The following is a 14,357-nucleotide window of genomic DNA, read 5'->3' as shown; positions in this document are numbered from 1 at the left end:
GAACAACACAGACACTGTCCAGCCAAGGAATCATGGCCCATCATAGTGTCTGGTGTGACTTTCACATCCTTTGAAGGAGCAAGGGACATAATTGCTATATTTAGTGCCAAGCTCCCTCTGCAGTCTCAGAAAACATCTCTTCCAGGGTTGTATCATGGTAACATAAAATTTAAGTTCCTGTCTTTTTTCTCTCCTAATAGCTCTATGCTTCTCAAAAGTATAATCATAAGGCTGCTTAAGGGAACAGAAAACCATGTGGAGAATATCACTGTGATTCAACAAAGGAATGGGAGAGAGAATAATATTTGTGCCTTGGGCATATTCAAATGTCTGCAGAGAAGGAACTGATTAGACTAAGAAACAGCACTAATGGCAGTCATGGAAGCGAGAATCCGACATGCTGCCTGTACCAACACAGCAGTGTTCAGCAGTAGTCTGAACAGTAGAGAATGTATTTATGAAAATAATAAAGTGCATTCGTCTCTAGCAGAGCAATTACCTTCGAGTTCACAGCCCAGCAGCTCCATTCGCAGACCCAGTCCTCCGTGTGTGGCTCTCTCAGGGTAGACGCGGATGAATCTCGTTGATACAGGTTCAAAAGTCCGCAGTTCAGGCGTGTCATAGTTGTTGTTGCCTTCAAAAGTCTGCAGAGCATGACAAATGCTACTTGTTAAAATAAAAAAGCTATTGTCAACAATCATCTTTTTTCCTTCATTCTCTAGTCTTTGAATTAGGTGAGCAGTAGGCCAGATTCTAACCACTTAATAAGTGTCAGGCATTCTTGTCCTAAATGAGAATGGAAAATACATAGTTAAAGCTTCTCGGAAAAGTAATACATTTCATTTTTCATAAACTCAGTAGCAACCAATCCATCAGGGTCATAACAAGAGCTGAGTGTTTAATGAGACATGATTTTAAATGACGCTCTGATCTGGGGTTTAACTGGGTGACATTTTCAACACTTCTCAGGGAAAAAAAAATGGCTGAGGTGAAGATCCTGTCACCTTTTAAGTGGTTACAATAATAATCCAACTATTCAAGAGAAAATTTCAATCTGATTTCCCCCAGTGACAATTTCACAAGTTGTAGTTATTTCAAAAGGCATAAATTAAACTCCAGGAACAGTAGCTGCAAGAGTTCTTCCAGTGAGCCTGCTATTGAATAAGAATAAAAAGAAAGAAAGAAAGAAGAAAGCTGCTTCCTGACAAAACTGCAATATAATCCAACAGGCAAGGCAGGTCAGCAAATCTACATTTCAGACAAAAATCTCTTCTCTGAGTTGTGCTCTGGGTTCTTCAGCCATAATGCAGCTCTCAATGGCATTTTTTTGATACCTTTGGCTTCTCTTGTCAGTGATCTTTTGCATACAGAACAAGTTATAATTTGTACTTATAGCTACACCTCAGGTGCCTCCATGGAGATGATCGGTCCTTAGAATGAATTAACTGTACAAAGAAACAGTCCTTGCCATGAAGAGTTTATAAACCAAGATAGGCAAAAGGAACTATTTTTACCCTATTTTATGGTAAAAAATGGCTTCAGAATATCATGTATAGAACACTCTAAAGTACAAAATATGAAAACGTATATGACAATGAAGTAAAAGTAAAGTATTTTCTGCTTTTCTTTTCTATGAATTAGTTAAATGGCAAAACATTAAAAAGTTCTTTGAACTAGAGTTCAAATTTGGGATTAGAAGTGCTATTATAAGATACTTCCAACTCATAGCTGTGAAGCCTGAAGCCTTCTTCAGGAACAAACCACCAGATGCCCTTCATTTTGGATGAGAACAAAATCCAACCTGCAATGAACAGAAGTTGATCAGGGGCAAAGAAAACAGAGGCCATGGGAAAAGCTGGCTCTATTTCCCAAGGCACAAAACCAGCATACGTAAACCTGATTGCTGCTTGTATTTTCAGTGCAGTCCTAAAAGCCTTGCTTGTTTTTACTGTACACCTCTGTATTATGAACCAATGGTCCCCAAACCTTTCTGGCCATTGGTTAGAGTGCAAGTCGCAAAAGTCAGCGATGATGTCAGACTATGACCAACTAAATTAAAAAAGTAATTTCAGCATTAATGCTTCTGCTCCTACTTCCTAGGGGAAATTATACCTTCAAGGTGGCTTCAAAGTGCACTGGTTGACCTGGTGTTCTGCCAGTGCTTGGAAGACAGTTGTCAAGAATTCACATGTAGATGGCCTGTCAGATCTAATTAACATGGAATTGCATATTACTATATTTGAATAGCAATATAGTGCAAACGATCAGAAAAGCTACCTACCATATGAGAAAGAATGAATGCCATTTTATGTGTAAAAAGTAGACAGACACATGTATCTGAGGAATCCTTGCTTCCTTTTTAATAGTAGTCTTAATAGCAACATATAATAATGAAAACTGTTTTATAAAAGACATCAGTACTGGAGTACTGACACATAGACATTAGAATTCAATAAGCATCTAGAATTATATTGAATCATTGTCCTTTGTAGTGCAGAGCTGCCTGTGATTCAATTTTGACTGTTCATTTAAAACACATACTGATATTCTTTGTGGGGGAGGAGAGAGGAGTATACAGTAAAACTTCACTTTGTCAGTGTCTTTTATGCAGGCTATGTCACAAATTGCTTTACTTTGTTACAAAGATAAGTTATAATAAATAATAGCTAAACAAAAGAGAAGCTGAAGTGGTGAGAGGAAAAAAAATCTTTTTAATATCTTTTGAAATCAAAATAAACATTGCAGAAAAATCTGAAAAAGTTGTTCCAAATGGCAGGATATTCAGAAGTTTCTTGTACCAGAAATGATGAGAGGAGGTGTAAAGAAACCAAAAAAAGTGGAAGGGAGAAAGAAGTATGAAAGAGAAAGATTGCTTTATGGAGTAAGCTTGAGTAAAACTATGGACAAGAAATACAAATTGGGTCTGAAATGAAAATGGGGTTCTGCATGGTCGTTTGAGGACTTGTGATGTTCACTCCTCTGAGTGCTTAAGCTAGGCTAAAGCGGGAAACATTCTGCACATTCAAAACCAGGAGAAATTGAGTTAGCCAAAGAGGAGGGACTTATGGTAGTCCTAGTGAAAGGAACTGCAGGCATGGATGACAAGATCATGTTGAGAAACAAGGTGATGTTTCATCTTTTGGACATATTCTGTTGTTATGTTTAGCTTGTCATTGTTCTTTCTTTTCCTAAAATGCAGTTGTTTGTTTACTGAAAGTCAAGACTTTAGCCAAGTGAAACGATGTGTTTCATTTCATATAACAGGGCTGTTTCTAATCCACATTCCTGCTGTGACTCATTATAGCATGCTGTCCCATCCAGCTCCACTTACATTTAAAAATACTTCATTCCAGTATTAACATTTTAAATCCCTCAGACTCCCAAATCATGGGATTTATCTGATTCTCTTTAAAGAAAACTTGCGCTTCGGAAGAAAGTTTATTAAATGTCTTGAATTTTTGGGAAGGATTATAATTATACCACAAGAGATTCAAGAGATTTGAATTCCAGACCTCTCCATTCCATTAATCTTGAAAGTTAATTTCTGGTAGTGATGAAAGCTGAGGATGGGCTCAGTGCATTAGTTAGCACACTAGTTTTCTTGTCAAACTGCTAACTTCTGACAATGATGGCAAGTGCTTGTATTAGAAAACAGAAAGCCATGCAGCAGACGGCACACTGCTTTGAAAGCATATGGCATTATTTTTTTCCCTCATTGAGCCACATGTAGAAGTACATGTCAAAACAACATCTATTTTAGAAAGAAAATGGTTAGATCCCATTGTTGATTTACACTCTCTTCACACTTTATGATGAAGTCAAAACTCATGGTAACAAGAGAAAGGAGCTGACTGTAAAGGCTGAATTCATTTACTTTTAATCCCCAAAACAAATGATGAAAAGTGATGAGAAGTGAGAAAATGCAGACATATTCAGTGAGATTAAAACAGGAGGGAATGAAGTCCAATATTTACCAAATGTGCCTGGAAAAGCTACATCCATGGGCCCACTCAGATTTTCCTTTAAGGGAACACAGGTTTGTCCAATGGATGAGTCTATATAGCAAAACAGCTTCTACATCTAATTTTCAGACTAACACAGATGAGCAACTCTCAGGATTCCCATCTGCCAAGCACCACATCGGTTTGCCTTTTGAGGGAACATTTTGGTATATTATTCCCTGATCATCCCAGTACTGCAGCATCAGTTTGTGAATGGGACTGTGTGCCCACTGGTTTCCTCAAGGAACAGGGCAGGGGGACTTAAAAAAGGGTTGTGTCTTTTGAGGCAAAAATGCACTTTGTGAGCAATGATAGCAAAATGGGATGGAAGACTTAACAAATGGGATTTGGGGTAAATAACCTAAACACTCAATCCAATTTGTCCTGAAAAGCACACATTCAAAGACAAACCAAAATAGGTAAATTCCCAGAAATTTTTCTGGGCCACACTAATTTTGTTTTCCTTGGCATCTAACCCAGCAATTCATTTGGCCCTCCCCTGTCTTGCAGTTTCTGCTTGAACCTATGAACCAGCTGCCTTTTATTGCCAAGCAACCTTCAAAATACTTCACTTGTGACAGTACAACAGTACTTTTCACTCAGGATGGGATAACATATCAAAAACTCCATCACTTTCTTTTGGAGGGACTTGGATCAGACCATTACAGAGAGCCTGTGAAGCTTTCAGAGCAGTCTACAGGCAGTTCAGAAATCCAACAGGTACCCCATTGAGTTAAATAACACCATTCTCATTCTACAGCTCAGACAAAAGAGAAGCAAAAGAAAAGTAACTCAGTGTCTCAAGTAAGTTTGTTCAGTCAGTGGAAAAACTGCAGAGGAAACTCTACTTTTTTGGAAGTGTTGCATATTACCATTGTATGGGATTTTGCAGTAACCTAAGGGCCACGGAGGCACACCACCCTTGTCAGAAGTCAAGTCTGAGCTAGCTGTTGAATAAACAGAACCTTTGCCACAGAGAATGTCCTAAGGCCAGCTCCTGCCTTCAGGCGTGGGATGGTTCCCACAGCATCCCTTCAGGGCTGCTGCCCTAGGAGTCCTACTTGGCTTCACCCCAACTGTGTGCCTTTTCTAAGGTCAGAGTTAGATGTGTAGAAATTTAAGGTAAACTTTTTTTTTTTAATGCAACCTCTTTTAGTGCAGAGCTTTCCTCCTTACCTTTATCTTTTTCTTGCTGGAATCCATGATCATTTTCCAATCTGATCCATTGTTGCTATAGCCAATTTTGAATTTTTTCATGAACACTTTGTTTTCTCGGTGTTTGCCTCCTTGGACAATTATGCCCCTCACTTTTTTTTCTTCACCAAGGTCTATTTGAAGCCATTCATTTGTATATGGATGAGTAGTTGGTGGCAGCGCCCAACCTGAACGGCTTGTTATGAGGCGAGCATTTTCTGGGATCCAGTTTCGATCAACTTGAGTAGATGCAGTAATCTGAGAGTCAGGAATGAGCCCAGACACCATACCCAGCATCCCAGAGCAAGGATAATCTACAGAGAAAAAAACAAATAATTAAAATAGTCACTCTGAACAAGCACCAAAACAGAAACAGGACACATCAGTTAATTCAACTATCATAAGCAATTACTTATTTCTTTCTTATATCCAAAATAATCCCTTTGGATTTGTATATAATTTTCATTTGTTCAAACTTGCACATCCTAGTTTTGGCAGGAAGTACCAAAATACCACAAGTATTTCTGGCCTGATGGGAACCAAAAGGATCAGAAAATCCTATGCTATTCTTGTTTTCTATTCTTCTTGTTAAGGCACAGAGTGCAGGGTCACATCTGAATTTGTGAATATTTCCCTAGAGAAAACCTCCAAAATCAGCCAAAACCTGGTTGCAGATTAGTTAATTTTGGTGACACTGGAAATGGAAATCTTTTATATATTCTGTAAAACAAAATTTATTGCCTTACTTGAGATTTTCCTATTGTATTTCTTGGAACTCTCAGGTATTTTCAAATGACACAGAAGATAAATAGTTGCTTCTTTTATGGTCCCAGATAAATACAAATTAGAAGTAGGAAAAGCTGCTAACAAAGAATGAAGATTTCCAATATAGAATGTAACAGCAGTTCAGCTGATATTACCTTCATCTAATCTGAAAAAATTTCATAGAATGATCTGGAATTCTATAACAGAGTAATCAGTAATCTTATTTTCCTGCTGTATGGAAACCAGTCCTCAGGAACATTTTCAAGAGTCAAGAAACACCTTAAAGGGGAAAAAAATATCCCTAGAACTGTGAAAAAGTAGTGCCAATAAACTGTATTAAGTGCTATAAAATGACGCTAGGTATTTTTTAGAAAAATCAGCTTTGTAAAAAATATCAAATCATTAGTATTTTATTTAATCTATAACTTTTGTATTTTTACTTTACATATAAAAACGCCTCCATTTTGTAGGAGTTATAGAAATCCTAAAACTAGAAAAAAAAGACTTCTAAAAAAATGTCTGCTTGTGCCTTTTTTTTTTCTGAATAGTATTTTGATGATAATGAATGCCTTTTGCGTTACTTCAGAAATCACTTTGGACAGTTATTTTGGTAGTTGACTGTGTGATATAAAGGAGTTACATTCCAGTACTGATCACTAGCAGGAACCTGACTATGTATGTCTAGTTGCTTTAATAGGCCTCAGATCTAAGTGTACCTTGCAATGCTTTTAAACCTAGTTATGTATGTTTGTTCCTTGGGAAACCTGCTGTGAACTACCTACAAATAGCAGGCATGAGAGAGAGGGACTGGAGGGTTAGGAAGGAAAAACAAGATGGCAATTTGCAAAATTTCTGTGTATCTCAGGTATTTTGCATGGAGCTGTAAAACAATTGCAAGAATAGTAATTAAAACTTTTTTTTTTTTTCACTTAAAGCTGAACATCTAAAAGATAATGCCAGAACAACATTCAGATAACACAATGTTTGTGTTGTCATGTTTTATTTTCTCTATGCTTTTTTTTTACAGTTTACATTCAGGCCACAGTGGAAATAGTGAAGATGCATTTCACTGATAACCCCACCGCATAGGCATAATAAATTCCCTTGGTTTTAAAAGTGTTCCCAAGACCTACCTGTTATCTTGCAGCCATAAACTTCAAATCTCAGTGATACTCCATTTTCCCAAGACACAGGTCTAATTCGCACAAACCGTGTTAAAACTGGTTTGGCAAAAGGTCTGTAAACAACCTCAGTGGGATTGCTATTCCCTTGAAACACCTTTGTGTGGAAAGAAAAAGTATATATTTATTAGGTTTTCTCTTAAATGGTGTTTAGAATTCTGTGTTTTACAGATGGTTATGATACAAGGTCTAACCAGGGTTGTTTGAAGAGGGGTATGAGACAAAAGACTTGCATGTGGAACTATTTCATTAAACTCTTAACACAATTGTTGCAGACAGATAAGCTTTCCTTGGGGAGGAAAAAAGAAGATGTAAGGTGTTCAATGATACTAAAAAACACTTGTCACCTGCAGAGTCCCATAAAACACCATAACGCTGCAGAGCAGACCAGGAGAGCTCAGGGCCATCTTGAGAGCAGACCACCTGAGTGCAACAAGGGTCTGCCACTCCCTGCCTATTTTGAGGTGTTCCTAATGCCCAGATCTGTACGCGGGAATGACATACACTGGTCTTTGTCATCCAAGGACTGCCATGTCCTGGAAGAATCCCTCAATGCCCCATTAGGACAGTTTTATTCCTTGTACGCTCATAGAATGATGCAAAAAGCTACAGAACCTCAGGCCCAAATTAAAGGTTTGGATTTCAATTAGACCACATAAAAGTCCTATATGGAGTTAGGATAAAAGCATATATTATTTTGCTTTTTGCAGAGTGTATCGTGCAAACCTTGCTTTGTTAACCATCCGTTTTTAAATCCTTTTTATCAAGTACTCAGACTTTCTTTCTCCTTGCATACAGAGATGGAAGTCTATTTAAAATCTATATAGCAGGCTCGAAGATTTTCTCTGTGTCCCCTGAGGCTAACAGTCAAATTAGATGAACAATGAGACTTCCACAAGAAGGGACAGGATTGTGCTGTGCTTTCATGTTGAGGATCCTGCAGATGCACTCCTTCCTAGCAGAGCTGAAACTTTGCAATGTTCTAGTCCAAAGAAGGTGATTCAGCTTCCTGCTTCTTTCTCACGTAGAGAGGACCACTTTCCTGTTGTTTTTCATGGATACAAACCCCTCTCCTTTTATGGAAGATTCTCCCATTTCTTACACACACTGTCTACTTTCCTGTTTGTTACTTGCAATAACTGCACTAATTTGGAGCAGAGGCCAGCAGCGCACAGCTGTCAACTCATCAGGCTCAGTTATATCTCAAGTAATTTAATGTAGGAGTTTCATATCAAGAAGAGATTTTAAACAGAGCTACATTCTTTTCAGCAACTTTTTTTTTTTTTCTCTGGGAGGACCTACTGTAGTTTTCTCAAGGTCTGCATCTGATAGAGAAAATGAGTCTTTTTGCAGAAGTACACAGTTCCTTATATGTGGTTAGTGCAATGCTTGTGTGAGGATGCCTTGAAGAGATCTGTGGCTGCCTGCTTTCGTTGTTCCTTCAGTAGCCAAGTCTCCTTAACTTTTCATTTGAATTAAGATGTCAGAGGGAGACTGGTGCATAGTTTTTTCTTGTCCTGATCAACAACAAAATATTGACATTTTAGAAACCTGATTTTTTTACGAACCCTTTGAACAAATAACACAGGTTTAGGAAGTGTTCTCACTAATTAAGGACAGCATGTACAAGAGAAACTCATGTAAAATACACTCTTGGAAAGTTTACAAATAGAAGCTGGTAATGAAAATCAGCCATGGTCTGATTTTGAAAGAGGCATTTGTTCAGATTGCAGGAACCAGAGCCAGGAAACCCCGTGTCTCATACCAACCACAGTGTTGGGTCCTCTTGTGACTTTGAGCAAGCCGGTTATTGTACTTTATACATCATTATACAGTGCCCACATTGTGGCATTTGACCTTCTAAAGTTCCTTCTCTGTAAAATGAGGATAATACCTGTCAAAGAGAAGCTTTCAGGATCCATTTTTTATTGTTTTACAAAGTGCTTCAAAGAAGAAAGATGTATGTGTTAAACACTGCTACCATTTTGATTAGATAAATGTGGTGGACTTGGCAGAGAGTACTTACAGATGAATCAAGGACAAAGCAGTAACCAAATATTTAGAGCTAGATATGGTTACACTGATAGAGTTTAATATTACACAGCTCTTCTGGGTCTTCACAGAAGGGTCACAAAAAAGCTATTTTGAAGGGAGGTACCACAAAATCTTTCCAGTTGCATCAGCCCCTGGGAGCCTCTGGGGATGCTGCTCCTGGGCACATTCTGAGCAAGGTGGGAAGGGAGGCACAGCCTCATTGGGACTATTCATGTGAGAGTTGGAGCAGAACTGACTTCTCAGTAACGAGCTTTATGCTCATGGTAGCGGATAATGAAGATTTTTCTTACAAGTGTCTAAAGCTGTTTCCTTGGGAGGTCACAGAGAGCAAATCCACTGATAAATGGAAAGGTGATAAAAATCTATAAGGATGGAAAGATGTGCCTAATTATCTGTCTGCATGACCCCCATCATTGAGATGCTTGGAAGCCTAACAAACTACTAATGACTTGCTAGCACTCCTACAAGACAGCATGGCTATGCAGGGGGAACTGAGGCGCAGACACACTGCATATCCAGAGCTTCACTGCAGATAAGACATCTACATATTTTTTAAAATGTTTCCCATAATGTTTTTCTCAAGGTCACATAGAAAATCTCTGGCAAACTGGGAAACAGCAGCAACCACACAAATTACGGTAGGTACAACAGACAGGGCGGCACCTTGCACCCTTTTAAGCTGCTCTAGGCTTTGGATAAACAATCTTGGATTTGGGATGTTGTTAACCCTGATCAACCTGATTAAACCTGTGATACCTTATTCCTCTTTTTTTTTAACAACTGATAGTAACTAAATAGTTCAACAACCTATTTCTTGGCCAAATAGAAATAAAAGGGAAAAGACTTACAGCAGGCTTGTTTCCCTCCTTCAGTGTAATCCAGTCCTCTCCGTTGGAGCTGACATCTACGCGGTATGTTTTCAGATAATATTCTTTCTTTGTTTCTTTTGAGATGGCTCCTTGGGTCCCAATGCCAGAAACAAAGCGGAGAAGACCTAGATCTACCTGTGGTAATGAATGAATTAGGACATGAGGACAATCAGTTCAGAGCACAACAACACTACAAAAGTGAGTCCCTCCACTCCCCTATGTTTTACAAAGATAAGTATTTTATATAAAGGAAATTGCAACATATTGTTGATAATAACATAACCATAACGTCCTCTTTTGTAAACATTGTCATCACAGGAGATAGGAACATTTGTCTAATTAGCCAGGAGGGCAATTCACATGTCAGAGAATTATCTTTCCTCTGTGGGGGAGAAACCAGAGACTCCATCAGTGTGAGTGGGAACCACCAGACTGCGGAGAAGTTACTAGAGAAGTTCCTCAAGGACCAGTCGGGTGAACAATCTTACTTAATACTTTCATTACTTACCTTGCACACATGCTAATGAAATTCGCTAAGGACACAAAGCTGCAAGGCATTGTCAATACAGAGGAGAGTCATGCAGTGCGAACTGAATGACCCTGAGGACTGCAGTATTAGAAATGGGATGAAATTTCACATACAATATCAAAGTCGTGCACTTAGGGAATGATAACAAGAATTCTGCTAAAACCCAGGAGCTCATCACTTGCAAAGAGAAGAGAAGAGAAGAAAAGAATCCCATGGTGTATTAGCTAGTCACAAGATAATTACAAATCACTGTGTGATTTTTTTGGGAAAAAGGCAAATGAGTTTATTGTACCCTATGATGTATTTGAAGAAAACAGAAAGAAACATTAGCACAAGTGCAATAGCTCTGTTCCAACTGTCAAATGTAGTGAACTTCAATAATTAGAAAATAATGGTGTTTTGAACTTGCTGGAGAAATGAACGCTATGGTGTGCACATGAATGCGTGTTAGAGGCCTTCTCTCCACTCATTCGCCTTCTCTCATGAAATTACACTGCAACCAAATGGACAAGTGATTAGGTTAACCTTCCCTTCCCAGTTATTTGTCATCCAGATCTGTTTCCTCATCTAGTTCATCATGTGACATCACAGAAGATGTATAGGCATATTTGGGAGGATAATGTGGGGTGCAGGAGCGTGGCTACTCAAGTCAGTTCTGCTGGCAAAAAAACCCTTTGTCCCGCTGCACAAGTCCAGCTGCCAAATGGCTGAAACTAGGCACAGAAATTTCTCACACCCAGGTTGGTGATCACAGCTTTGAAACACCTGCCATTTCCTTATGGCCATAACAAGAAACCAATTAAAATCAAATTCATCAGCCTCTTTCTCTGCAGCTAGAACCTTCTCTTTGTTTCCTAAAGCAAACCATTTAATTTCAATATAAAATGACACTATTCACAAAGTATTAATCAGAGTAATTTATTCCCCTAAACTTCAGTTGTCCAGACTTTAGTAGGATAATAATAGGTTGAATTAACCCTTCTCAAGTGAATGCCCCATGAATGTCTCAGACTTTTTCATTATTTCCAAAGTACGCAGGATGCAGAATATACGTCCCTTGTGTCCCACAGGCATCCTTTTTCCTGTATGTATGTCATATATCCAAAGGCGCTGGAGCAGTTAAATCAACATGCTCTGCATTCTCTCTCAAAAGGCTGAAGGAAGTGCCATTGAGGACAGACTGGCTGCTCTCTCAATGCCCATGTCATATGCAAGGCATTTTGAAGTCTTCCAACACAAGAATAGCAGCCTTGTGTGTGACAGATAGAACTAGCTTTCAGGGCAAAGCCCCTGCCCCAGTTTTTCAGGCTGGTAAAGTCTATACGTAGCATTTTAGCCCCTGTCTTTAGGGGTGAAATACTGCAACATTTTTTTTGTCGTGATAAAAAAATTCAGTCTTAAAAAAAAAAACCCAACAACCCAGCACCACCTTACAAAAACAATCAAGTGATTTAAAGTAACTGGAGAGTCTCAGATGTTAGATTGTTGCAATCTGAAAGTTAATGGGGGAATCTGGGCATCATTGCGCTGAGCAATCTCAGCTTAACTTCAAATGCTCTCCAAACTGTACTCTGCTGATTGTAAAGTGTGCTGCACTGAGTTATGTCCAATACTACATTCACTTCCAGGCTGAAGTGCTCTTGAAAATCTGGAAGTCTGAGGGAGTGCAGAGCTAAGTTATTTAAATGATCTGCTTCTCTTACAATTTGAAACAGCTCTTCAGTTTTGAAATGATTAGGGTCCCAAGCCTGTACCATTCCAGCTGATTTGAAATGATTCTAGTAGGGTCTTTTTAATATACAGTAAGTACTTCATTGTGAATATAGTCAAGCAGTGGCCTATTACAAGAGTTCTAGGTATTTGAAGCCAACTTAAAATTTAATATTAGGGGCTTAGGGGAAGGTTTGATTAGTTAATAGCTAACAATTACAGCTATCAATCACTGACCATTCAGGTGACTCGGGCTTGTCCCATCAAAGAACTTCAGGCCCCCCAATTTTGCTTGGTCCCAAATGCTGGTATTCAATACCCCCCCTTAACTTCTGGGGTGCTGAATATCCTACAGCATCTATCCACTGCCCAGAACTAAGTCCTAAACACACAGATGATATAGACATCTACATTCATGCCTAAAACCTGGCAGAATTGAAAAGGCAGGCAGAAATTTTCCTGCCAGTAGTTAACAGCTCACTGGGAAAGAGAGAGAGACTCTGAGAAGACCTCTAATTTATTACCTATAGGTAGGGAAGAGGCAACCTCATTAGTGTTCCTGGCTCCAGTAGCTGTGTAACACAGTACAGGAGGAGGGAGGCATCTCTTGTTGTTAGGGAGAACATTTCTTCAAATAGATGTGCTCTCTCTGGATCAGCAAATCTTTACGTGCTTCTTGAAAACTGGAAGTGCGTCAATGGCAGTCCTCTCCTGGAGTGCCTGGAGGCTGATGGCTCGAGTGTTCAGCTGTGTGCCACAGCTTTAAACACCTTGCAAAAGCAAGCTGTAACCCCAGACCTGCCACATGTGAGGCGGTGTTTGCCCACAAGCTGATAGAGAAAAAAGAACAACCTTTCTCCATCAGTGCTTTGTGAGAAAGAAGCAGTGCAAATAAGAAAGGTGGAGCTAAGCATCAGGGAAGCAGAAGGGTTGGAGTTTTTAGTACTAACTCTGTGTCAGTGCAGGGGTCCAGGACAGAGGTAGATCTTAAGGCATTTTCCTCCCTTTGACAGTCCTCTGCAGTGGTCTCTGTCCAGAGAGCAACTCCTCCTCTCCAGGTGCATACAAACAGAATTGCAACACTGAGCACCCCTCTGTGGTGCCTAAGTATGTTTGTAAATCAAGCTCTAAAAGTACCAATCTTCTTCTCTAAGTAAGGTGATAGAAATAAATCATGTAGAAGACTACCTTGGGAACTTCATGACACATCGACACATCTTAAGGGGCTGTTAAGCTCACATTCATTAATCACTTTGTGGTGTATTTTGTTGCCTTTCTGATGTCTTTTGAAACTTTGCTTTCTGTAAAATGCAAAATTGTGCATAAAATACACATTCTAAATGTCACAGGGACTGCTCAGAGTTGAAGTTCAACCATATCAACTGCTATTAACAATTGGAACCTGAAGGTACCAAAATGTAGCTGTGGTAAGACACAGCCCTTCTGTACCACGTTATCCAGAGGAATCATTGCAGATGACAGTAGCCTTAGTACAGCTGTGTCACCTAACTGATAGGAATTCTTATGCTTTTTAAAGGCTTATGCTTATAGGGTCCAACTGTCTATGTAATTTCCAATCAATTTAGTATGTCCTCGCCACAGAGGTCTCCAAGTGTTAACATGACCAGAGGTAACCCATTTGTCTCAGATCCAGTCTCCTCCAGCTGAGACAGTAATACAAATCTTTAACAACTATCTTTCTGTTTTGGCCTTCTTGTCCTTTTTGTTTCAAGAACTTGTGTTTCATGTTAAAATGAACCGTGGAGAGAGGTGGTGATGAAATACAGTACTTTTGAAGATGAACATCAAATGCATTTCCCTGCAATTATTTGACATTTAACTTTCTGTGCGTATGATAAACAAACATCTGGTATTTATTTTAGAGGATGCAAGCGATTTTCTAAGTTACTGCATGCTATATGTCTGTGATCTGAGATAGGCAGCTGTCTCCAAAACTGAAATCTTGACATTTCATTTCCATGACCAGAGTTTCAGCTTTGACTAACAGCAGTATGTTGCTAGTTCTTTTTTTTCAAATTTTGTTCACTTTCAT

At 39.0% G+C, this 14,357-nt stretch overlaps 1 protein-coding gene across 7 annotated transcripts in view; it reads right to left on the bottom strand.

Annotated features, from left to right (window-relative positions):
* The window catches only part of NRP1 (neuropilin 1), a 113,652-nt gene that overhangs the window by 23,694 nt on the left and 75,601 nt on the right, over positions 1–14,357 (bottom strand). For all 7 annotated transcript variants that reach the window (XM_074832586.1, XM_074832604.1, XM_074832595.1 and 4 more), the window contains exons 8-11: positions 10,045–10,200; positions 7,094–7,238; positions 5,178–5,509; positions 500–644 (exon numbers count right to left, since the gene is read on the bottom strand). In XM_074832586.1, coding sequence (XP_074688687.1) covers positions 500–644; positions 5,178–5,509; positions 7,094–7,238; positions 10,045–10,200 — 778 coding nt within the window. The remainder of the gene's footprint in view (positions 1–499; positions 645–5,177; positions 5,510–7,093; positions 7,239–10,044; positions 10,201–14,357) is intronic.

Source organism: Strix aluco, chromosome 1 (assembly GCF_031877795.1).
Source record: "Strix aluco isolate bStrAlu1 chromosome 1, bStrAlu1.hap1, whole genome shotgun sequence".
In the NCBI taxonomy this organism is placed as follows: domain Eukaryota; kingdom Metazoa; phylum Chordata; class Aves; order Strigiformes; family Strigidae; genus Strix; species Strix aluco.
Note: the sequence above shows the minus strand (reverse complement) of the source record. Positions and strands in the feature narration are given on the sequence as shown.